The sequence below is a fragment of the Tiliqua scincoides genome, chromosome 6 (assembly GCF_035046505.1).
Source record: "Tiliqua scincoides isolate rTilSci1 chromosome 6, rTilSci1.hap2, whole genome shotgun sequence".
Classification (NCBI taxonomy): Eukaryota; Metazoa; Chordata; class Lepidosauria; order Squamata; family Scincidae; genus Tiliqua; species Tiliqua scincoides.
This window is the reverse complement of record NC_089826.1, coordinates 78,525,088-78,551,081: the sequence shown is the minus strand read 5'-3', so window position 1 is coordinate 78,551,081 and position 25,994 is coordinate 78,525,088. Positions and strand designations below refer to the sequence as shown.

Here is a 25,994-nt window from a genome sequence, read left to right as displayed (position 1 = left end):
AGTGTCCTCCAGCCCCCCGAAAGCCTTCTGAGATCTCCGGGGGGGGGGGGCGGCATTAAAACATTGCTTCCAGTTCTCTGTTGAAAACTTTTCTGGGTTTTCTGGGCAGCATTTTGCAGTCCTGGCCCCATGTGGCACATGGGCCAGGATTCCAATTGCAACTCTGAACACAGAGATGCACTATATCTGGGATGCCTTTTGTGGGGACCAGGCCATGTAGTGGCAGGAACAGAGATGGGGGTTTACTGTCAACTCAGTACTGCAACTCATTATTTTTTCCCATAAGAATGAAAAGCAGCCATTCACTTAAATAAGAGAAAATAAACAAATGCACTGCCCCTGGTGACCTCAGTAATTGGAGTGGGATAGTTTGTATTCTATAGTGGCATTTTGGGGGGAGGGTGTTACACTAGAATGTGATGGAATGATAGGAATGGACTTTTTGATACAGTCCGTTCCTATACAGACATGTATAGCGTCAGCTGACTGTATGGACCTTTGCAAAATAACATTTCAAAAACAAACAGGTCCCTGCCACAAGAAATTTATAATCTACAGGTAGATCTCGTGTCTGCAGTTTCAATTATCCGCTGCTCCAGAGGCTACTGGGGACGCCCTTTAAAAAGGTAGGGAAAGTGAAGACCAAAGTCACAAATAGCTTTTCCTACTGTAGCGCAGCAAAACCACTGCTTTTTCAGGGCTGCAGGCAGCTCCTGCAACCTCTTCCTAGTTGCACCAAGGTTTATCCTTCACTCAATGTCACCTCAGAATGCATCACAACCAGGAAGAGAATACACCGTGATGTATTCTAGGATGACATTGAGTAAAAGAAGGAGCCTCGGCACGACCAGGAAGAGAAGACAGCCTGCAGCCCTATAAATGCTGCTGCTTTGTTGAGCTGTGTTAGCTATGTTCCTGCACTTTTCCTCCCTTAAAGGGTAACTGTGGTATCGGCAGTTTTGCAGTATCTGTTGGAGTGGTTGGTAAGCAGAGCACAACAATACAGAGAGAAGTAAAGTTTCTCTTGTAATCAAAATGCCTTGCTCTCACCAGGCAGCTTGTTGTTAAGACTAAGGACCCAATCCTATCCAACTTTCCAGCACTGATTCAGCCATGCCAACGGGGCAGGTGTCACATCCTGTGGTGGTGGGGCTGTCATGGAGGCCTCCTCAAGGTAAGAGGACATTTGTTCCCTTACCCGGTGGCGTAGCTGGAGTGGGGGCGGAGCACTCAGCTTGGCAGGGAGGTGGGCGAGCGGCCCCTCCCTTCAGAGCCATTCCCGGCAGGGGGGCAAAACGGAGCCGCCACCCCCTGCCAGGAATGGCTCTGAAGGGAGGGGCCGTTCGCCCACCTCCCTGCCAGGCTGAGTGCTCCGCCCCCGCTCCAGCTACACCACTGCCCTTACCTCAGGGTTGTATTGCAGCTGCATTGGTGCTGGAAAGTTGGATAGGTCTGAGCCCTGAATGATGAGCATAAGGAATAAAGACTGAGACCAAGGTAAAAGATCAAAGAAATATTTTACTTTTGGTGCTTAAAAACTTATTTATATGCCATCTGGTTTAGGACCAGAGGTTCTAACACAGTGTTGTCAAACTCATTTAAGGGCTGAATAGCATTCATGATGCTTGCTGAGAGCTGAAAGTGATGTCATTAAACAGATCATAACAAAAAATAAGCACTTTTTCTCACTTAGGAACTCATTAGCTACAAATGACAGAAGAGAAAATATGCCAATCTTGATCACCTTTCAAGATATGGGAGAGCCCAATTTTCATGTGGGCTGCCCTTTCAGCAGTAACATTGCTCAGCAGCTGAGAACTTGAGGGCCAGATAAAAAGCTTCCGCAGGCCGCATCTGGCCCCCGGGCCTTATGTTTGACACCCGTTCTAACAGCTTTGACAACATAAAATGGAACCGAGTTCACTGATAACTCTTGGTTTGAGAGTGTTAACTTCGGAGAGAGCTTAGCAAAGCATGGCCGTTTCTCTAGTTCAGATAAAGATAGTTAAACTGTTACTGATGATTGTCAGATGGTAACTGCTGCATCATAGAATAGGCCTTCCCATGGAATGTTGTGTCACTCTCTTCAGCTCCTGTGTCCAAGTCAGTAGTGGCTGAATAAGTGGCAAAGACAGGCCATAGAATGGATTTCCAACATTCACAAGTATTGTCTATGACCACCCAATACCGCACTCAAATTTACAGGGAAGCAGTAGAGATACAAAAACATCACAACAACATGAGCAGCGAGAAGGAGACTTTGAGCATCAGCCGTACTTGGCTACCAGCTCTTAGAAATGTTAGGATCCAGGAATTAGGAACAGGAAAAGAACTGGGCTGTGGAAAGCAAGTGCAAAGTCCTTTAAAAAACATACGGTGGACAAGATCAGTGGACAGTTATTGTCAATTGCTCTGGGGTGAGAGGAACAGCGCTTATGTCTAACAGTTTCCACAGGCGGGTGGGAGAGCGGGTCCAGAACAGAAACCCTGTGCTGTGGATATCGGGGCACACCTATAATTTTGCACAGTGAGTGAAATTACAAAAGAAAGCAATGGAAGGGAAGGGAGAGGCTAGGGCAGTGGTTTTCACACTGGGGCATCACAATGCCCCAGCCTGAGGGCCCTGGGTTCTGTCCCCTAAAGGGGTGGGGAGGGGGAAAGGCAGAGACACAATCCAGGGGATCTTGATCGCAAGACCGGAAATGGTCACAATCACATTCTGCAGGGGTCTGCGCTCCATGGAGAGCCTTGCTAAGGCTGGCGCTCTGACTCCCAGGAGGCCACTGCAAGCAGGGGTGAGTGGAAGCGCACCCCTGCGCCCCGCCACAGCAGCACGATGCTGGGCATTGCGTTGCTACCTTCCCCCTGCCCCCACTGCTCTCCTCCCTCCCATGCAAGCACTTACAGGCTCTCAAACTAAATGTGAATAGAATTGACCCAAGCAAAACTGCCTATACGCAATCCTTGCAAGCACGCTGACATACTTTATGGGATTCCTCCTTGTTAGATGCAGTCTTGTATCAAACCAAATGATAGCTGCGTTTACACAAGCACTTTGATCATGGAGTCTGGCACTACCACCAGCGTAGCCCAAACTGTTTCAAGATTTATACTTCCCTGGAGGGGGCTTGCTGTTAAATCCAATTAGCTACTGTTAGAAGATCCTGCCATAATTTTGAGCATCCCAAGGGAGCCAGTGCTAAAAAGGATATTCTGGACAGTTTTTGTATTCGCAGCATCTACTTCTCTGAAATGCAGTGTCCTTTATATTCCTTTTTTTTCTGGCTTTGCAGAAGATTGCTAGAGTAGCATAGCAAGGGCATTTTCACACAGAATTTTCACACCCAAAGCTTAGAGTGGTTCTAGGTCAATTGCTTTGTAATGTGAATGTAAAAATTTGCATCATCCAAAATGCTCATTTGCATTACAAAGGCCTCCTGTTTTCTCTGCTGCATTAAACTGAAATTAAACACTCCTGCAATTAGAAGGAGAACAGCTCAAAGGTGACTTTAAGCCCCACTGATAAAAATGCTGTAAGAGTGTATTTAAGCCACAGTCTTTGGGTAATCCTTGTGAACTGTAGGGAACAGGACATCTTGGGAAATGTAGTTCTTTGAAGGGGGCAACTGATTTGTAACAGAATTGTCAGTACCCTCTGCATACTATAAGTCCCAGGATTCTTTAGCAGATGCCATGACAGTTATAAAAATGAGGTGCATTTGAAAAATTGACATGTCCAAGGCATGTAAGTCTTTAAATGCTGACATTGGGGGCTGGTACTCTTTATGACAATTAAGCCTATTATGTCTTATTATTTTAATTGTCTTTATGGTTTTAATTGTTTTTACCTTAACGTTTTAGTGTTGTTTTATGCATCATTTTATCGATGCATATTATTTATTATTATTTTGTAAACTGCCTTGAGGGTGGAAAGGGGGTGTATAAATTCCTCAAATAAATAAATAAATAAGCTCACCCTCAGAGTTGAAAAAAGTTTCAGAATTCTTGATGGTGGTGATAAGCCATAACAGCTGAATGATGTGTTCAGTCCTATCACCGAGAGGGTGGCAGTCTATCTGTAGCTGATGGTGGCAAGTAGACCCAAGAGAGGCTATCCAGTATATTTTACGTTAGGCTACTATGTTTTATATGGGACAAATATACCTGATTTATTCAGTTATGTATCATATATCATAGGCTTGTACTCACTACTTTTGTTCTCTTTGTTGTTGTGTTTGTGTTTGTTATGTATGCCAATAAAGGTCTTATCTATATATCTGTAATAAGCTAAGAACTATACAGCTGTGGTCAGTGGCTGATCCTAAGCAAACCACTCTCTTTCTTAACTGCAACATGGGGATAATAATATTGGCCTAGCTTGCAGGATTGTAGTAAGAATTCATATCTGAATCACTCTGGAAACTTGAAACAGGCTTTAATATATCAATACTGACTTTGCTTTGTTAATTTAAAGGAGAATAAAGTAGCTGCAATATTTCCTCCTCATTCCATTTGTTGCATATGGATCCTGTAGAAGTAGAAGGGTAACAGATGTTGGAAGGGTGACCTAGGTATACTGGCAGCAAGTGTTGAAACATTGGCCTCTTTTGGAGCTTCCAAACAGACCTCAGGTGTGATAACATCTCAGGATGTTATCCTTTTCTTGCCAGTCTACACTCCGTCATCTCTACCAGTGGCTTCCAATCTCCCATCCAAGGTAAGACCTAAGCTGATGCTGCTTAGCTTTTTCAGGCAAGACAACAGCTCCACCTCCAGCCCACACTTCCTGCCCCTATCTTGTTTCTCCTTATGTGCAGTAAGGGCTGCAGCTCTTTCTTTGTCCCAGTAAAGTTCTTAACAAAAGTCAGTTTTTCTGCAGGCCAGCCTTCTTAATTTCTTCAGCTCTGCTAACAGTAAATATATAGGCTGTTACCAGAAAAGTAATAATTACACTTCGCATTGATACAGGACTTTGGAGTTTTCAGTCCACTTTGCCTACATCACCACAGTCGTTCTTCCAACAACCCTATGGGGTAGGGCAGTGCTTTAACGTGCTAATAAACCCATACCCTTATGGCAGGCAAAGCTGAGAATGAGGAAATTGTGGCTTGCTTAAGGTCGCCTGCTGAATTTGAGGCAGAGGTGATATCTCAGCCAGGGACTTCATGGTTCAGAACTCAGCCTTTTCTGCTACACTAGCTCTAAACTGGTAGAATCAAGATTTGAAAAGGAAAAAATAAATGTATGCATGATTGCAGCCTGTAATGACATTTTAAGTAGTGACCTCTATCAAAGACTTTGAAATCACTATGAAATATCTCTAAACTATCAGGACACAAAAATTTATGCAAAGGTTGCAAAAACCTAGTGTAAAATTTAATTTGGTGAAAACCTTTGCAGTTTTTTTTTAATGCAGACGCTCGTCTAAGCGAAAGGCAGACATTTTGCAGAGGCGCTGTTACATTAATTCATCTTCTGCATGCCTAGGGCCATGGCTTATAATGGCATTTCTTTTCTTCCTAACAGACTGTCAGGACTTTCAAAGGACATCCCAGACAACCATAAGTGTCTGTTTGCTGGATGGATCTGTCTTGTCCTAAAGGCCGTCTTTGATAGGGACTGATCTTTTTACATTTAACCCTCCCACGCTTGTAAAAAGTGCTTTACTAATCTCAAAGAGACCCTCAATTAAGTCATAGTTTAAAAAAAAAAGAAGCAGCAGCATACAAAGTAGGGATATTTGGCCAAGACTCCAATTTAGTGGATGTGCATATATGAGAATATATTGCAGTGGGTTGCAATCGTATCAATAAAATCTGGAATCTTTAATGATTCCTAATGTTTATTCCGCCTTTTCAGCCACACTAGACGCTGTGCCAGAACCACCTTTCAGAGCGCGATACCATAGTCTTTCGAGACTGAAGGTTGCCAATACAATACAATTCCTAAGGGGTTCTACAGATCTTTCTCATACATTTCTTTCCTTTAATTGAAAACCACCCGAAAATATGTATTAAAAAAGCGCAGAATGATTAACCTCTTGTGGGCAGAACTACACATTATAGGAAACATGGATCTGCCACCAAAAGTCTCAGCTCTGTATCAAATTCTACTTGTCTTGTCCCCCCCGTAACATCATCATGTCCTGATAACACACAGCTTACCATGTGTAGATTTATTTGCCCCACTCCGTGTTATCAAGGGTATCCTCAATACTATGCAATATATATGGCACACACAGTATAAATGGGGGGGATGTCAGACACATCCCCTTTTGTGCAGAGGGCTGAAGTTAGCATTCACGATGCCTGCTGAGAGCCAGAAGTGACGTCATTAAGCAAAAAGTGACATCATTAAGCAGATGATGGCCAGAAATAAGCACTTTGTTCTCATTTAGAAACTCATTAACTGCAAATGACAGAAGAGAAAAATGTGCAAATTTTGTTTATATTTTCAAGGTCTGAGAAAGTCCAATTATCATGCTGGAAGAGCCCAGTTTTAACGGGGGGGGGGGGGGTCTGATAAATTGCTTCCCAAGGCCACATTTGGTTCACAGGCCTTATGTATGACACCCCTGGTATAATGTGTAGGCTAATGATACAGGATGAGTTGTACTACATGTTGTAGAGGAACATAACTTGACACAAATCTGCCATTTATTGTGTCAGCTCCATGGTCTTGTGACATGTGGTTCTACCCTTAACTGCTACATCAAAATATAGTAGCGATTGTGTTTTCAAATGAAAGAGTTGGGGACTTGGGTAGCTCAATCCTAATTGTGGCGATACTGCTGTGTGCAGTGTTGCCAAAATGGCAAGCACTGTATCCAGCGGTCCTGCCAAGTCTGCCCAAGACCTCCTCCAGGGAATGGGACTTTTTTTTCTCTTCCCCCGAGTAAGGATGCAGGAACTGCAATGGGTCTCCTCCACTCTGTGCTGGGTATTTTGCCAGCGCAGACTGGAGAAACTCCATATCAGGCTTTTCAGCCCAATACGGAGCATAGGATCCAGCAGAGCAGGGCTCCACAAGTACTACCCCCTCCTGCCCTGGTCCGTCCCCCACCCCAGAACCCCTCCCCTTCCACCCAGAAACCCTGCACTGTCGCCGGGCGGTGTGCCACAGGGTGTTGCCGCAGTGTCGTTCTCCCGGTGCTGGGCCCAGCGCTGACTGGTGCTGGCCCAGCGCTGGCGCTCCTTGCTCTCTCAATGCCATAAACATGCTTTACGGCACATTTACGGCTTCTGGCGCTAGTGCTGGAGCTCTGCACCATCGCTGGGAGGGTATAGGATTGGGCCCTTAGTCCCTCCCTAGATCTTGAAAATGCTGTGTTTTGTATTCTCTCCATTCATTTCTAATTGGAATTGAATTGACTCTAGAAAAATCCTTAAGTTTAAAATGCACACAGTGAATTGGAGGTAAGGTTGACACTAGTGATGGGCATGTCCCATTCCAATTCAAGTTCTACTCCCATTGACATCATCGATAAGAGTGATGACTCAAATGCCTCTGTGTGAACTCCCTCCCAAAATTACCTCCACCCTTTCACTTTCTCAGTTTCTTATTTTGTTGTGGTAGTGGCAATAGGTGTGTTCACAACAAGGATGGCTGGCCTCCTTCATGCTGAAGATTACTGCTACAGCAACAGTTGTGTCACTAGGGAGGTGCATAGGAGGTGCAGACCATAACGGATTACACCATGGAGGGATGACACCAAGATGAACTTCAGCCTAGTTTGTCTCTTTGCCAGCTTGAGACTGGCATTCGGTTCCTGCATTCAGGACCAGCATACTGTTGCCATTTGAGTGGTACTGCATCTACTCAGCACAGCCGAGGTGGCCATTCGTGTGCCTCGGCCAACAATGCTGGGCTTTTGGCTGGGCTGTCTATCTTTGTATTTTCACGACGGCTTTGCCAGGTAACTCTTGGAGGCCACTGCAACTTTGGCGGAGTTTTGTGCCGCTTGCACCCCCTCGCCATTCGAGGTCTATGTGGGTGACACCATGACCGCACAGGGGGACACCAACCTCAGTGATGCCACTGCACGGCTGTCTCCTTAGAGACCTTAGAGACCCTGAAGTCCTTAGAGACCCTGATGCTAGCCCCCCCTGCTGCTGCAACCAGATAAATTTGCCTGAGAAAGAAAAGGTGCTGGTTGTGACATTGAGACGGGCTGCCAAGGCTGCTTTAGAACACATCAGGACATGACCTATGGAGTGGGTTTGCTTTTGTTTCAGAAATTCCGAGCTAAGGGAGTTCATTTCCACGCACTCCTGCTCTGAAATTCACTGTCATTACCAAACCTGAAGCAAGGAAACCATGTTTCCTTGTACTGTAGAAGAATGCATGGAATATGAAATGGCACGCATATGGGGAAAAGTTTTACATATTTATTGTATCATTTTATTGTCAGTAATGGTCCCAAATGTGTAGCACAGTAAAGGGGTGCAGGTACAAAAGGAAAACAAATTGTTGGTGAAAGATTATCACATCTTCTACAAAGCTTCACAAAACATCTGGTTTTGGATAAAAATGTATGCCTAGCATGTAATCACCTTTACATGAAAGCTTTTCTTTTTTAAAAAATAGAACTTCAAGCAGTGAACAGCCCTATGAATAAATACATAGCATAATACCAATAATTCTATAGTTCAAGGCGCTACAGTTAAATTGAAGATGAGAATGGAGTACGGTATGATTTGCTCACAAGGCAGCTGGATTCCCTTTTGTCCATTGTAACTGATTGCATTATTTTTACATTCACCTTTTGTCTTTTTCCATGTCAAAAGTGTAACAATTGTTTTGTTTTTAATCAGGAGGCTGGGACGCAGATGGAAAAGGCCCCAGCGTCTGGGACACGTTCACCCATCAGGGAGGAGATCGGGTTTTCAAGAACCAGACTGGTGATGTAGCTTGTGGCAGCTATACTCTGTGGGAGGAAGATTTGAAATGTATCAAACAGCTTGGATTGACTCATTATCGCTTCTCTCTTTCCTGGTCACGTCTGTTACCTGATGGGACGACAGGTTTCATCAACCAGAAAGGCAATTGTTCCTTTAAAATAGAAAGTTGTGCTGCTCTAATTCAAGGTTATTGCTGCAGTCGGGCATAATTAATCCAGTGTGCTATTCTGCAGTGCAGTTTTGAAATTGCAACTTTGTTCAGAGTAATTATGGGATGATCTTGATTTAAAAAAAAAAAAAAAAAAGATTTGAAAACCTTGTCCTAATTAATAGTCCAGGATGTGCCTGATAACTGCAATCTTTTGAGATGACATACATATTAGGTTACATTACTGGCTGTGCTGTTATTTTTAATATCAATTATTTTATGTTTTTACTCAGCAGCGTCAATGTGCGCAATGTTTTTCAGGGTGTCATAAGCAAAATGGAGAGAAAGAAGCTTCTGCCTCGAGCAGCTTTCAATCTAGGTTCCAACAGTGGGGGAGACAACAGAGGGAAGGGGAATCCAAAGCTCACAACATGTTAGGTGGGATCCAAAGGAGTGCAATGTAAATAAATAGCCCGTAGGCATTTCCCTAAATGCTTGCACAGTCACAGGTGGGAAACTTTGCGCCATGTTGCAGTATAGCAATTTTCATGCTTCCGCTTGTGGAAGAGCAGATGAAGCTCTTGCACAAGGACAACAGCTCTTTGTTGTGAGTAGTGATTGATATCCCTTGTCCCTGGGTTGAGATACTTTAAAAAATCTGAAGTTTTGTTCTGCTTTGGGTCCAGCCTACTGTGAAGAATGTGAGAGGGGTAAATCCGACATGTGCCGGATCCTGTCCTCCATTTTGCCTTCCTGTCCCCTTTCTCTCCTTGGACTGTGCTAGCAAAATCACTAACCCGGGTCCGAGGTGACCCATTGCAAGTCAGGAGTCATATGCTGGAGTAAGGGAATTTAAATTCCCTTTCCCTGCTAAAGCCCCCTGATCCGCTCCACCCACCCCGCCCCCCGGACACAGCGCACATATTTTTGGCATGGCTGTACCAGTGGGGGGATGAGGAAAGGATAGGATTCTCAGAAATCAGTTTCTAAGCTCTTTTGCTGTGTTCATGCTGTGGGCCTGTCCAGATTCTAACCCTCAATCTACTCCACCTTTGTGGTTGCCACTGCCTCTTCAAGGGCCAGAGAGGTGGTGCATGCCATCTACTCTGGGTGTCCAATCTGACTGATCTCTAATGGTGCCCTGCCATCTTGTCTGACCTGGCCTTGCCAGAAATGTAACAAGCTGGCCTGCTTAGGGGTGGCAGTAGAGGAGATCTGATGATTGTGTCTTGTGCCTAGTACAGTTGTTTCCAAACTTTTTAGCACTGCGATCCACTTTTTAAAATGAGCGATCCACTTTTTAAAATGACACTCTACTGGGACTCACCTAGCTTTATGAGACAAAAAAAAAAAGTTTCACTTCACAGCTGCTCAAGTCTCTGTTTTAATCCTTTTTACTATGGTGGGGGGACAGCCTTCTGGAGCATTTGTTTAGCTCCGCACTCATTGGATCAGGACCACTCTGGTGGCCTTATGGTCCCCTGTGCAGTGGACTGAGGCATATTCGCTTACTCCTGATTAAACACACATGTTCAGCTCCTTTTCACTTTCCGCACAGGGCTCTATACATTTTCCTTGTCAGCTGTTGGCTTGCCAGTTTCGCAACCCACCAAAAATCGGGTTGCTACCCGCTGGTGGGTCCCAACCCACAGTTTGGGAACCACTGGTTAGTGGAAGGATTCTAAAAACAACGGCATCCCAAATGACTTTTTATTGAAACTCACTCTTTCCCCTCAGAATATGCAATGTAGAGCATTTGCCATCTGTGATGAATGCTTAAACCAGATAGTGAAGTTTCAAATTTTTCCAGAGTGTTCCTTTTCTTCCCCCTCATTATACATCTGATAGAAAGCACCATGGTCTTTGCTGGATGACAGCGCAGGGGGCCAGAAATAGGTTATGTCATTTTGATGTTGGAACGGAAGGGTAATTTTAACAGATTCTCATAAGACAGCGGTAAGAGAAATAATCATGCTTTCAAATTCGGTTGTAATTTTTTTAGGGGGGGGGGGAGAACCCAATCCCATACGCAGTTCTTATTGTAAACAGTTTTCTGATTAATATTATGAACTTTAAATTTAGCAAAAGGGCACTGGAAGCTGTCCTAGTAGGCCAGTTTTCATTAGCCAGGATCTCGCTTCTCCTGAGCAGTGATCTGTTGAAGCAATTGTAACTGAATAGCATGGAAAAGGCCACCATCCTTGTATAAACATTTTTTTTTTTCAAAGAGCATGGGGAGAATTAGAAACCTCAGAGCAATGTCCTTTAAAAAAAAATCATTCGCATCAACTGATTCCTGAACAATTTCACACCTAAAACATAGGACATCTGGGCAGTGGCATAGCTAGAGGGGGTGCAACCCCCTCTGTTTTGCAACCCCCCTGCCCAGAATGGCTCCAAAGGGAGGGGAAGGGCCCACTTTCACGCTGTAGTGAGACTCCCTGCAAGACTGAACTCTTTGCACCCCCTCTAGCTACACCACTGCATCTGGGGAAAACTATTTGTTTATTTTCTAAGAAAAATCATTTGTTTTCAGATTTGGGGGAATGGACAGATTTTGTTTTGTTTTAGAATGCTATTTTATGTTAATGTAACAATATGATATGTAGGGCTGGTCCTATCTATGAAGATGGTCTGCCTCTAAGAGCCGATTTGGGGATACAGGAAATTGGTTGTTGTTGTTGATGATGATGGTTTTGTTTTTACCTCAGTTAAAGTCACTGTTTAGATATTCTGCCTCTGGGATGGAGCTGTCTCTAATGAGAGATGCTTCACTTTCTTTTAAAATAACCACATTCTAGGTAAAATGTACAGTGCCTTTGAGTCTGGTTCTGTTATTTAAGATAATAATTATAATACTTAGCATTTCGAGTCTGCTTTCTAAATGTTCAAAGTGTCCCACGTCAATTATGTATGACAATGGTTACGATGGCCCTGCGTGGTAAGGCTCTGTTATTATCCTCATATTGCTGGTTGGTGCTGGGACTGAGAGAATACCCGCTTGTCCCAGACCAGCTTGTGAGTTCATGGCTGATGCCAAATTCGACCAAAGGATTTCTTGATTCTAAAAATTAAAATTTGTTTAATAGCAGTACTGACTTGATATTTCTAACTATCTTTGTGGGGTGTTTAAAAGTAGAGCTTTTTACTTTGGTTAAAAGTCAGAGAGAGAGAGAGAGAGAGAGAGAGAGAGAGAGAGAGTTTTGCACCCAGGACTAAACTAGACAAGAAGGGGGAACTGGTGGGAACTCAATGGGCAGCTACCATTTTCAGCTGCAGGTGAGCTTTTTGCATGAAATCTCATTTGTTTCTAAGACTCAGTGGCTTCTCACCTGAAAAATTGAGAACTTTGAAATCCAGCACAGCCTTCAAATTCCCTGCCTCCGCCAACTAAGGATTAACTAGCACCCCTGATCCCTTCCAGACACAAGTGTGTCTTTCCTGCTGACCTTAATGGATTCCGTTTCTCTGTAGGTAAATAAATCCATCAAGTCTGGTCGCAAAAGAAAAAAAAGAGGGGGAAATGCATGTCGCCTGGCTACGTTTATGCCAAGATCCACTAACGTCTGGTGGCGTCTTGTGGCATCAGATGCTGGATTAAAAACAGGATGGCTGGAATGCTTGAGATAAGACCAGCCATATGGTACAGCTGTGAAAGCAGAATCATTTTAATACCAACACTGTCCCTGTAAAGATAATGTAGAGCAAGACATCTGGACCTCTTTTTTTTTTTTTTTTTTTAACATTTGTGAATAAGAAGCCAGACAATCAGAAGGGAGAAACTGGATCTTACAAACAAAGCGCTCACTTGCGTAAAGCAGCTTCTTGATAAAATATTGACTCCTGTTAGTTAAAGAAATCTTACAGAGCCGTTCCTTTGGATGCTGATCTGATTCACACATTCTTTCTCCTGCTATTGAGCATGGGGATACTCAGGATCATAGTACAGGTGTGCTCCACTTAACAATAGGGATACATTCTCCAATCTCCACTGTTACTTGATTAAGTCATTAAGTCAATATTCAGCCCAGTCAAGTTCCTTTGTTGTGCAAACAGACACTCCCTGCCAGACATTCATTGGCTGCACAGGTGACTGGAGACATATTGCCTCTTCTTTGCATTAAGAGCCTCTTTGTTGTGTAAGCAGACGCTCTGCTGCAAGCTATTGAAGAACTAACAGCCTTTTTTTTGTGCTTTGACCACCATTGTATTTGCAGTCCATCATTAAGTGGAAGGTCATTAAGCAGCGCACACCTGTATACAGAGGTGTATTCACACAGCTGAATGTGTAAGCTACTACATTTGAAAGCATTGCATCTAGGACCAGGGTGGGTCATGAATCAGTCACTGATGGCTAAATTTCTGCAGTTCCAGGGTCCTTGGGGTTGGAAACTCTCAGTGGCATCACTAAGGGGGTGCAGATTGCACTGGGGGGACACTATGGGGGGTGATTTCAAAGGAGATGAGCCGGAAGGAGGGGAGCCAGGTGGTAGACCTGGGCTCTGCACTGGAAGGACTCTACCCAGGAGGCCAAGTCTCCCTGGCAGGTAGACCTGGGTCTTGCATGAGGAATTAGGCTCCAGATACTTTTCTGGCCATTGCCATCCTCCCCCACCCTTGCTCTGCACTGGGTGACATCAACCGCTCTGCACTGGGTGACATCAACCCTAGTGACACCACTGGGAACTGTGATTGGACCTCAAACCTGAAGATATTAGGGAAGCTCTGGATTGTGAAAGTGCAGCAGATGGAACTAGATGTTAAAGCAGAATGCCAGACTCCCAACTTTTAAATCAGGTTTGACCAACCCAATGACTTCATAGTTAGATCTTGCCAATTGCAAGAGCCTGAGTTGCACATCTCTTTTCTCTCTGTGTCTGAAGAAGCCTGTGGTGTATGAGCACACACAGTCCCAGGAAATGGACCAGGTCAGATGTTCACCTCCGTTTTGCTCTAGTGGCCCATTATGGCTCTGAAGGGGAGGGTCCCCTTGCACGCTGAATTTAGGCACCTGCAGAACTCTGTGCTTTGCACCCCCTCTAGCTACACTACTGCACCAGGTGAGGCCTCATTACCTGGTTATGATGTTCATACTTCAAATTTTAGAATCCCTCGCAGTGTGAAGGTTCTATCCATGGTGTTTGATGTGCAATGGCTTCTTTGCACTTATATGTCACATAAGAACATAAGAACAGCCCCACTGGATCAGGCCATAGGCCCATCTAGTCCGGCTTCCTGTATCTCACAGCGGTCCACCAAATGCCCCAGGGAGCACGCCAGATAGCAAGAGACCTGCATCCTGGTGCCCTCCCTTGCATCTGACATAGCCCATTTCTACAACCAGGAGGTTGCACATACACATCATGGCTTATAACCTGTAAAGGATTTCTCCTCCAGAAACTTTTCCAATTCCCTTTTAAAGGCATCCAGGTCAGATGCCTTCACACATCCTGCGGCAAGGAGTTCCACAGACCGACCACACGCTGAGTAAAGAAATATTTTCTTTTGTCTGTCCTAACCCTCCCAATACTCAATTTTAGTGGATGTCCCCTAGTTCTGGTGTTCTGTGAGAGTGTAAAGAACATCTCTCTATCCACTTTATCCTTCCCATGCATAATTTTGTATGTCTCAATCATGTCTCCCCTCAGGCATCTCTTTTCTAGGCTGAAGAGGCCCAAACACTGTAGCCTTTCCTCATAAGGAAGGTGCCCCACCCTGTAATCATCTTAGTCGCTCTCTTTTGCACCTTTTCCATTTCCATTATGTCCTTTTTGAGATGTGGCGACTAGAACTGGACACAATACTCCAGGTGTGGCCTTACCATCGATTTGTACAACGGCATTGTAATATTAGCCGTTTTGTTCTCAATACCTTTTCTAATGATCCCAAGCATAGAATTGGCTTTCTTCACTGCTGCTGCACATTAGGTCAACCTGTCCACCACCACCCCAAGATCTCTCTCCTGATCTGTCACAGGCAGCTCAGAACCCAGCAGCCTATATGTGAAGTTTTGATTTTTTGCCCCAATGTGCATGACTTTACACTTACTTACATTGAAACGCATCTGCCATTTTGTTGCCCATTCTGCCAGTTTGGAGAGATCCTTCTGGAGCTCCTCACAATCACTTCTGGTCTTCACCACTTGGAAAAGTTTGGTGTCGTCTGCAAACTTTGCCACCTCACTGCTCAACCCTGTCTCCAGGTCATTTATGAAGAGGTTGAAAAGCACTGGTCCCAGGACAGATCCTTGGGGCACACTGCTTTTCACCTCTCTCCACTGTGAAAATTGTCCATTGACACCCACTCTCTGTTTCCTGGTCTTCAACCAGTTCTCAATCCATGAGAGGACCTGTCCTCTAATTCCCTGACTGTGGAGTTTTTTCAGTAACCTTTGGTGAGGGACCGTGTCAAACGCCTTCTGAAAGTCCAGATATATAATGTCCACGGGTTCTCCTGCATCCACATGCCTGTTGACCTTTTCAAAGAATTCTAAAAGGTTTGTGAGGCAAGACTTACCCTTACAGAAGCCATGCTGATTCTCCCTCAGCAAGGCCTGTTCGTCTATGTGTTTTGAGATCCTATCTTTGATGAGGCATTCCACCATCTTACCCGGTATAGATGTTAGGCTGACTAGCCCATAGTTTCCCGGGTGGAAACTCTTTCCCTTTTTAAAGATTGGTATGACATTTGCTATCCTCCAATCCTCTGGCACCGTGGCCATTTTGAGAGACAAGTTGCATATTTTAGTCGAGAGATCAGCAACTTCATTCTTTAATTCCTTAATAACTCTTGGGTGGATGCCATCTGGGTCCGGTGACTTATTGATCTTTAATTTATCAATGAGGTCTGAAGCATCTTCTCTTTCAACCTCTATCTGACTTAATTCCTTGGTCAGGAGGGGCTGTTCGGGCAGCGGTATCTGCCCGAGGTCTTCTGCCGTGAAGATAAATGCAAAGAACTCATTTAATTTCTCTGCCAACTCTAAGTCTCCTTTTATCTCCCTTTTCCCTCCCTCACCATCCAGAGGACCAACTGCTTCTCTGGTGGGTTTCCTGCTTCTAACATATTTGAAGAAGCTTTTATTATTCCCCTTAATATTGCTGGCCATGCGTTCCTCATAGTTTCTCTTGGCCTCCCGTATCACCTTCTTACGTTTCTTTTGCCACAGTTTATGTTGCTTTTTATTCTCTTCGTTAGGGCAAGACTTCCATTTACGGAAGGAAGCTTCCTTGCCCTTTACGGCCTCTCAAACTTGGCTGGTTAGCCATGCAGGCACCCTCCTGGACTTAGTGGAGCCCTTCTTCCTTTGCGGTATACACTTCCGCTGGGCCTCTATTACTGTTGTTTTAAGCAGCCTCCATGCACTCTGGAGAGATTGGACTCTTTTTACCTTCCCTTTCAACCTCCTTCTAACCAGCCTCCTCATTTGAGGGAAGATCGCTTGTCGGAAGTCAAGGATTTTTGTGAGAGATTTGCCCGGTATTCTTCCCCCGACGTGCATGTCGAAACGGATCACAGCATGATCACTGTTCCCCAACGGCTCCATAACATTGACATCTCTAACAAGGTCCTGAGTACCGCACAATATTAAATCCAGAGTCTTCTGGTGGGCTCCATGACTAGCTGCTCTAAGGCACAGTCATTTAACATGTCAAGGAATCCGATCTCCTTTTTGTGACCAGAACACAAATTGACTCAGTCTATATGAGGATAATTGAATTCCCCTTGATTACAACCCTGTCCCTCCTTGTCACCTCCCTGATCTGTTTCCTCATTTCAAGGTCCCCTTCCGGTTTCTTATTTGGAGGACAATAGTACACCACCAGTATTACATCACTCCTGCGGCCTGGTAATTTAACCCACAGAGATTCTATGGTGGAGTCGGACCCGCCTTCAATCTCTACTTTGCTGGATTCTATCCCTTCCTTAACGTAAATGGCCACCCCACCTCCAACACGCCCCTCCCTGTCCCTCCTGTAGAGATTATAGCCCAGGATTGCGGTATCCCACTGATTCTCCGCATTCCACCAGGTTTCCGTTATGCCCACTATGTCAATGTTTTCCCTAGTCACCAGACATTCCAGTTCTCCCATCTTTGCTCAGAGACTTTGGGCATTTGCATAAAAGCATTTGTACATGGAATGCCCCAGGATGGGCTGGGGCATTAGCTCCTTTGTTCCCGCATCCTCTCACAGTGCCAAACTGTCTATCACATCCCATCATGCTACCATTCCCAATTTCTTCTCCTACTCTGACTTTACCTTGTTGTTCTCTAACCTCCCCATCCTCGTCCCATAAGGATGAGGAGTTCCGAACCGGATGCCCCTCGGCTCCTGTCAGCTTTCCCCTAGGGATCAGTTTCCCCTAGGGTTCAGTCAGCTTTCCCCCAGGGATCACCACTCAATGCTTCAGTTATCAAGCCTTAACAGACTTAGGTTACCTGCATTATAGGTAAATTATGTTCCAAATGTATAAGTTCTACAAGAGTTTGAAGCACATTAAATTGAAAGTGCTGGCGCATGCTGACCTTTGAAGCCCTTAATCTTTTGAAAGCAGATTAAGGCATTCTGCTCAGCCTTCAAAGAATAAGTCCTTTGGCTTCTGCTGCTTTGTGTATCTTGCAGGCTTTATGTTTTAAGTACAGGTCATGCCTCATTATCCACTGATTTGGTATCCACCGATTTTACTCACCATTGATACCAAGGTCCACCTTTAAATGCCTTGTAACAAGGAAAAAAAGCACCAAAATCCCATTTTCCACCTTCGGGCTGTTAAATAATTATAATTTCATTCCACTAGATTCCATTATTCACCCCATATAGTGGCTGAACCAATGCATTCTGGGACGACAATGGAGGAGCAAGAAATCTGGGTCTTTAAAGCTATTTTTCCACTGATTTGTTCTCCACTGATTTTTTTTTTTTTAAATCCACTGGGGGTTCTGGAATGGCAATTGGGAATTTACTATTTCAGCTATGTATAGTTTTCTGAATGCTTACAGAGCCATCGAATGGAAGACTGAGATTCAATGATATAAAGTAAAACAATGTTACAAGGCAAACACCTCCAGAGAATTGAACTGGAGATCAAAGTTAATGACTTGGGGGGGGAAGGGGGACAACGAGAGACTCATATACTCAATCCTATAGATAAGTGTTCTGTAGCTGCCAAAATGCCTGGGACTATTTGCAATGCCCCTGTCATTGTAATGGTATGCATGCAAGGGCAGTGGGCAGGTCTGTCATTGTTAGCTGTCGACTGTAACCCTTACATCAGTGGTTCCCAAACGTACCCCGATCGTGGTGCCCTGTCACAGTGGTGCCACACCACTGGAGGATGAGGATGAGCGCTTCCCCGAGATCGGGCAATCTTGGCCCGGCCAAGGTGCCCAGGAGTCTCGGGAAGAAGAGCCTGTCAGGGACATCCCGCAGTGCCCCTGTGAGTTCGCTGCAGCACGCTGGAGCACCAAGGTGTGCGGTTAGGAAACCATTGCCTTACATGATAATATTTTGCACTTGAACAGTGGCATCACTACACGGTGTGGGCCACACCAGGTGATGCAAACAGGCAAGGGGGTGACACCACTACCGGCCAAAAAATTTTTAAACCTTGTTATTTTCAAATAATACCATCATGTTACATATCAACCAATGTGTAATTTCATGCAGAATGCGATGAAACAAACCACGTTGAAATATCTCTATATATTTGATATAACATATATATCAAATGTTATAGCCAGAAAACCAGCAGGGGTAGGGTTAACAGTGCATCCCCACACCCACTACCTGGGGTGTTACCTCCCACTGCATGGGAGGAGGTCCATCATAGGGGTGACACGCTGGCCTCCCGTACCAGGTGACAAACCCTGGTGACACCACTGTACATCAGTGACCAGAATGGCACAGAATGTGAGAGAATGAGCTGTGAGGAGGAAGGCAGATATATCAAGGCATAGCTCATAACATTAAAAAAAAAAAAAGTCTTAATGGAGATGATGCATGAAAAGGAGAGGGTATGAGCCAGGTCATTATATATGTATAATGCCGATATCTATGCTGGACTCATAATACTGTGGATAAAGAACTTGTTGGGACTTCTCTTAAAATACTATGTCTGATTTTACTTCAGGAGGGAAGTTCCCCAGGTCAAATTTAGCCTCAGCCATGAACTCACCGGGGGGGGGGGGGTTTAGCAGTTAGACAAACTGCTGTCTTGCAGTCTAATACTGCCCTCCCTTGTAGTATGAGGCTAAAAATATTGGGTTACTTTGCAGGTTTGTTGTTGGTATTATGTGAAATGTTTTGATCACCTAGGAAAAATGTTGTGAAATTGCTGGGTGCTTTTGTACAATGACTAGATTTGCGAGGGAATAATTTTCAAAAGTGTGTCCCACCAGAGCCGGCTTGGCTGCTTTTAAAAACAAATTTCTTTGGACCTTTTAATATTGGTAATTAAAATACTGTTGGGGGGGGGAAGGGGACCCAAACCCTGGCTTCAATCGATTCCACAATATTCTATAACGCAATTAATTATCAGAGGCAGATTTAAAAAATGCCAAACAAAACTATTGGCTTGCTTGAATAAAATACAAACTATGTCTCCTGGGTTTCTTTTTTAGGGGTTGATTATTATGACAAAGTGATTGACAGCCTGCTAGCAAATGGGGTGACGCCAGTGGTTACTCTGTACCACTTTGACCTGCCTCAGTGTTTTGAAGATCAAGGAGGCTGGCGATCGGATACGACGGTGAAAGCCTTTGACAGCTATGCCCAGTTTTGCTTTAAAACTTTTGGGGACAGAGTGAAATTCTGGATCACCATTAATGAACCGTACGTGGTTGCTGAGTTTGGCTATGAAAAGGGCATTATGGCCCCGGGTGTTAAAGAACCTGGGGTGGGAGCATACCTGTCAGCTCATAACCTAATCAGAGCTCATGCTACCGCCTGGCACAGTTATGATACCTTATTCCGGGCAAAGCAGGCTGGATTTGTGTCTATAGCGCTAAACTCGGATTGGGCAGAACCCTTGAATCCCGCAGACCCAGCTGACCAGGCAGCTGCTAAGAGGCATGTGGCATTTTGCCTGGATTGGTTTGCTACCCCGATCTTCCTTGATGGTGACTATCCTGCCATCATGAAATCCCAGGTCTCTGTTATGAGTAAAAGGCAAGGCTGCCCAGCCTCGAGACTTCCAGAATTTACCGAGGAAGAAAAGATGATGATCAAGGGCACCGCTGATTTCTTCTCTCTCAATTATTACACGACCCGACGAATTAAGCACCAAGATAATACACACAGCCAGCCAAGTGTGACCGCAGACAAAGAAGCAGAACAAGTAACCGATCCGTCTTGGCCTGTTGCAGCCGGCAGTTCTTGGCTAGCGGTTGTTCCATGGGGCTTGCGCCGGCTATTGAAATACATCAAGGTATGGTGGTGTGTCTTTTATCATTTTGTTATGATAGGACTGAGTGCATTGTAGGTGTTTAGTGTAGAAGTTGACACAATAATACAGCAGGAGTCAATAGTTGATATGCCCGCTGTATGTATAGAGAGATGCACTTTCTTACTGTTCAAAGCACTTCAGATATATTATTGTGATGTCATTACAACAGCCCTATAAAGTGGTAAGACGTGTCTTCATGTTGCAGCTGGAGAAATGAGTTTGAGAAGGGTGACTTGCCACATAGTGAGTTCAGGGCAAAGGCAAGGAAACTCTTCTGGACAGATGGATTAATTATGGCACAGGTTCCAGCCAGTTAGTGCTGTATGCTGCAGTCCTGTACTGTCCCCACAAAGAACTGATTTTCTTGAATCTGTGAAGAGAAGGTTGTATGTGTGAATGAAACACAATGAGTGCAGTTTTGCAGCAGCACCATTTCACCAATTCTGTTGCTTGTACGCATATAGCATTTAATACTATTTATTAAATGCAGATAGCATTTAATACTATTGATCATCAGGTGTTCAGTGAACAGGTAGGTTGGAGGTAGGCAACTTCACATCACAGTCAGTATCTGGTCCACACTGATGCTTCCTGTGTTCCACTAAAGTAACTGACCCATGCATGAGTCATATTTGATGAGTCATATCTGATGACACATTCATCAATGACTCATTCATTCATCATCATATTGGATGACTCATTCATCAACTCTATAGTTCTTAAAAAGTAGAAAACTTGGACTGAGTTTGGTGTGTGTGTGTGTGTGTGTGTGTGTGTGTGAAAGCAAATTAAACTGACTGAATCAACTCTCATCCACATGTTAGAGAGCACAGGATTTATTGAGGCAGCAAAAGGCAACTTTCTATCAGTGCAATCATATGTGCGCCTTCTCAGAAGAAAGTCTCATTGTATTCCTTTGGACTTACTCCCAGGTCAGTGTGTTACAGAAGAGGTCTCCAAATGTTTCACTATGAGGGCTACATCGTATAAACATTTCCACGGGTCGAAAACAAATCAGTTTTATAAATCATTTTATAAATCAATGAATGAAATTTAAATGAATGAATAAGTTTAACTTGGATCTTTTTTGTAATCAGCGTGATATGATTCAGAACAAGAGAGAAATGTGACAATTACAAAGAAACAATGCCATGCTTAAACTGAGAAATGATATATAATGAGTTAAAATGTCAAACATTAGCAAATGCTCTGACAAAAAACAAAAAAAAACCCTCCAAGTTGCTGCAAGTCAGAAAAAATCTTGTGGCAGGCCAGATATAGCTTGGAGACCCCTGTGTCATAGGACTGCAGCCCAAATAGACCAGACTTACAAAAGGTGAGTTGTTTTGTAGACAACTGTATTAAATTGTGCTTGCGATCATGGAGCCACACTCTGATTCACGATCGTTTAAGCTGCTCAGGAAATTAACTGACTGGGTGTTTGCAGTTCACCTCCTGCAAGGGTTTGGCTGGGATAGAAAATGGCTTTTTAATGGTCTTAGGAGGCTTTAATATCTTAGGAGAAAGAGAAGCTAAGCATGGACCACAGAAACAGCAGCAGAAAGCTCACTGTAAGCAATGAATTGTCAAAAGGGAACCAGACGGCTCATAATTGTTCAGGTCAAAATGGCAATTAGTTCTTAGGACTCATCATAAGCAAGACCCATGGGCTTCGGGGGAAATGTTTGCATGGTAAATGCAAACCCGCCTCCCCCCCACTGTGTGTTTTGGTCTGTCTGTCACCTGGTCTGTGCAATCCAAAATGGGTCTGCAGGATGGTTGTGGCTGGATCTGTGCCATTTGGCCAAGCTATCCTTAGCTGAGCCAATAAGAGATTGTTCTTTGTCTGCTCAAAGCCTTTGTGTTTGGCCTATAAGTTTAAAATGTCCAGGTGTGGTTAAATTTGTAATTTAGAGTATAAAACCTGGGTGTGGGTTCACAGAGAAGAAAGCTTGGGTTTGCATTCCTTATGCTGGAGCATGTTAGAAGGCAGCTTATGGAGTACTATGCTGCTGACTCTGCTCTGCTCCAGTTGCCTCTGGAGGGCTTTTTGAAGCCCGTAGAGGCAGTGCGCATCTGCCCAATGCCTCTGTAGGCTTCGGAATGGCCATTTCTGGCTGAAAAATGTGACTTCCAATTTCCCGAGGGAAAGTGGCCTTGGGAAACCAGAAGTCACATTTTTTGACCAGAAATGGTCATTCCGAAGCCTGTAGAGGCAGTAGGTGGACACGCACTGCCTCTGTGGGCTTCAGAAAGCCCTCCGGAGGTGACTGGAGCTCTGCTCCAGTTGCCTCCAGAAGGCTTAAAAGGGCCAACTGTGGATTTATTTATCCGCAAAATTCAGCATCCATATGGGCCTGAGAATTGATCCCCTGTGGATACTGAGGCCCCAGCTGTACCAATGTTTATGAGGCAACAAGGTGTCCCTTAAGAACTAACCTTTGCTTGTAATAAAGTTCTTCTATTTAGAAGATTAAGTGCAATCCATTTTATAAACCAAAGGAATGTATTTCAAAAGAACCTGGGCACTTAAGGTGTTATAAGCAAACCACCTTGTCCTCAAGGGTTAGGTAGATTAGGCTGGTGAAAGAGGGTGTGGGTGGCATCCTGCCACAGTTTGGAATTTCTCCTAGTTTACCCCTGTCTCTTTGGGTGATAATTGTGACAGCCCAGCTTCACATTGCTGAAGCACATCTTTTTTCACTCCAGTCTCCAGACGAGCACGCAACATATTTGGCTAGTTTCTGCCCAGGAGATTTGTTCTGCCTTGCCAGGACCAAGGGGTTAAAAAGCACTGCCAATAAAGCAGATGCTAATGCCAAAAAAAAGATATTTTAATATTCTCATTAAAATAAGTAATTTCTCTGTCTTCATGGATATTTGCACAGTTTTGCTTCTCCGTTGTTAGCCATAAAAGGTCAGCTTGTGGGAAATTAAGTTAATAGGGTCAGTGCAATTTGATGAAAACTAGTTTTGGGTGGTAGCTTAAAGAAGATAGAGGGTAATGCATCTGATTTTATGGACTTTTCTTAACATCTGTTCTGAATAAAACTTCTGTTCCCTTCTTCTAGGATACATATAATCACCCTCTAATTTACATCACTGAGAATGGATTTTCCCTAAGTGACCCTGCTCCACTCGATGACACTCAGCGCTGGGAGTATTTCAGACTGACTTTACAGGAGATTTTAAAAGGTACAATTTAAGGATGATGAAAGATCAGTTGTGCAAACTTAATATAATTTTGCTGTGTGCCTATATGCATTTAGCAATGACTAGTGATCCTTGAAGCGAATGTACGTCAGACAAAAGCATTGCGATTAGAGGAACAAATGTTTTGCAGATAGGAAAGGAAGTGGCTTTGGTCCTCCTGTGCCATCTTGGGGAAGATTCAAATGTTGTTGTTTCAGCATTCCCCCCCCCCCAAAGGAAATCCCATTCTTTCTGTCTGAGTTTGTAAACCAAAGATGGTAGGCTGTGCTAATTGGTGTATGACCTGGCAACAGAACTGAGAACTACTGATTTCAGAAATGCTGTCTTCCTGTGTGGGATGAGGAGGTAGGGCTAGGCAGAGTCTAGTTGCTGAGCAGCAGGGCTTCAAGGTGCCTGGCAGGTGAGAGTGGAACCTGAAGGTATCTGGTGAGACAGAGGTGGAGTGGAAACTGGTACTTCAAGAGTGGAGTCAGATCAGGCTCTGGGTTTTACTGGCGTTCTGAATCCTATTAAGAGTTATCTGACAGACTATTGTTATACTGGTCAAACAAGTAAAAGATTGGCTGGTTGACAACCCTATGCATGCATAATTATCCAACTTCTAGGAAGGTCAGTGTAGGACTGAGGATTCTCAAGTTTCCTTTGCCCCTCTGAAAATCAGGGATGGGAACTCGAGTCAGGCGACTTGAGTCTGAGTTGCAAAACATGTTTTTTACTGACTCTTTTACACTTTAGTCACCCAAGTCAATGACTCAGGCATTGACTTGAGTCTGAGGCCACTGACTCAGCACTCTGTCCCCACACATGCAGACTGGATTCTATCTGGGTGTGCTTGCTTACTTTTTTTGCGGCGCTTTTTGCAGAAAGTCCTAGTGAGGCCATCATTCAGACTGGGTGAGCAGCAGGGAAGTTCCAGCCGGGGGCAGGGAAGGGTTAATGTGCATCAGACCGGAAGTGGGGAGGCAGGAGCAGGCTTTCATCTCTGAAGGAACTGATGGTCATTAGAAGGATGGGCAGTGTGATTTATTTCTTTGGGTATGGTAGGTCAGAAGGAGAAGCCCAAGGAGGTTCTTGCCCCCTTGGCTGGAGAATTGGCTGGAGAAGCTCAGGGAGGGGGAGATGGTTCATAGCAATCATACTTTCTAACCTCATGGTTCCTTGTGGCTCCCTTGTTACTTGGGAGGAGGAAGCCTCATTGAATGACCAGCGAAATGGGACTACTTCTGAGTAGAGCTGCAAAGGATTGGGTCATCCTGGTAAGCCTCCCAGCTGTTGCTCCCTCTTGACACTTCTCTCCTGACTCTCACACAGTCCATCCCACCCCCTCCCACCTTGTTTACAGATGGGATGGGGACAGCAGGGGAGTGCTTAAAGAGAACTTCGACACAAACACACACCCCTGCAGCAGCTCCATTTTTTTCCCATGGAGCCATACTGACAAGTGTATCAAAAAGATTTGCGACTTGAGTCTTTTCGAGTCACAAAAACACTCTGGGTGACTAGAAAAGTCCCCCCCCATTAGGACTCATTTTTGACTTGAGTCATAGGAGATTTGTGACTCGACTCACCCATCCCAGCTGAAAATAGCTTGCTCCTTAAATGCACAAAAAGGATCATGTGTTATTTACACACATAGTATCGTGTATGTATACTTTGCACTTGCACAGCAAATACATTATTTTGTTCCATATCATCACATACTATATTTACTCACAAAATATCAATGTCATGCCAGTGCAAGAGGCCCCCAAATAATTTTATTTTAACTGCTGTGTTTACATGGGGATTTTCTGAAGAGTTCTGTGTCGGCCTGCAGTGGGTAGATTAAGAAATCCACTTTCATTAATTCAAAACAAAAGGATGTTTCTACTGGCCCTGAGGCCCACCTCCAAGAACTGTCTCTCTTCTGTCAAAAATTAGATTTTTTTTTTAGAAGGCTGGCGGAGAAGGAGATTGAAATGCAAGCAATGAATTTTTAAAAGCCCTGATGTAGAGAGCTAAGTATTTATACTGTGCTCTTTCTTATCCATGCTGTTCCCGGGTCTTGTCTATACTCCCTTAATTCAGCAAGGCAGGTGGAGAGATCCCTTTCACAAAACAGCATTTGTTCTTCTGTGGTTAACCAGGCAACACACCAGGGGCATCTCCACAGGTGATCTTATAAAGCCTAGGATTGGTGATGTCAAGGGTTCATCCAAATGGATTAATCATTGCTACCTGGGTGCCATTGCCTGCCTCCTACCCTGGTTAGGTGGGCTGCAGTCCCAATCATTTGGCACAAGCTGGTT

At 44.3% G+C, this 25,994-nt stretch overlaps 1 protein-coding gene across 1 annotated transcript in view; it reads left to right on the top strand.

Annotated features, from left to right (window-relative positions):
• LOC136656084 (cytosolic beta-glucosidase-like) overlaps positions 1–25,994 on the top strand; it is a 60,469-nt gene that overhangs the window by 7,796 nt on the left and 26,679 nt on the right. Inside the window, exons 2-4 of the mRNA XM_066632925.1 lie at positions 8,814–9,086; positions 19,670–20,475; positions 23,565–23,688. Coding sequence (XP_066489022.1) covers positions 8,814–9,086; positions 19,670–20,475; positions 23,565–23,688 — 1,203 coding nt within the window. The remainder of the gene's footprint in view (positions 1–8,813; positions 9,087–19,669; positions 20,476–23,564; positions 23,689–25,994) is intronic.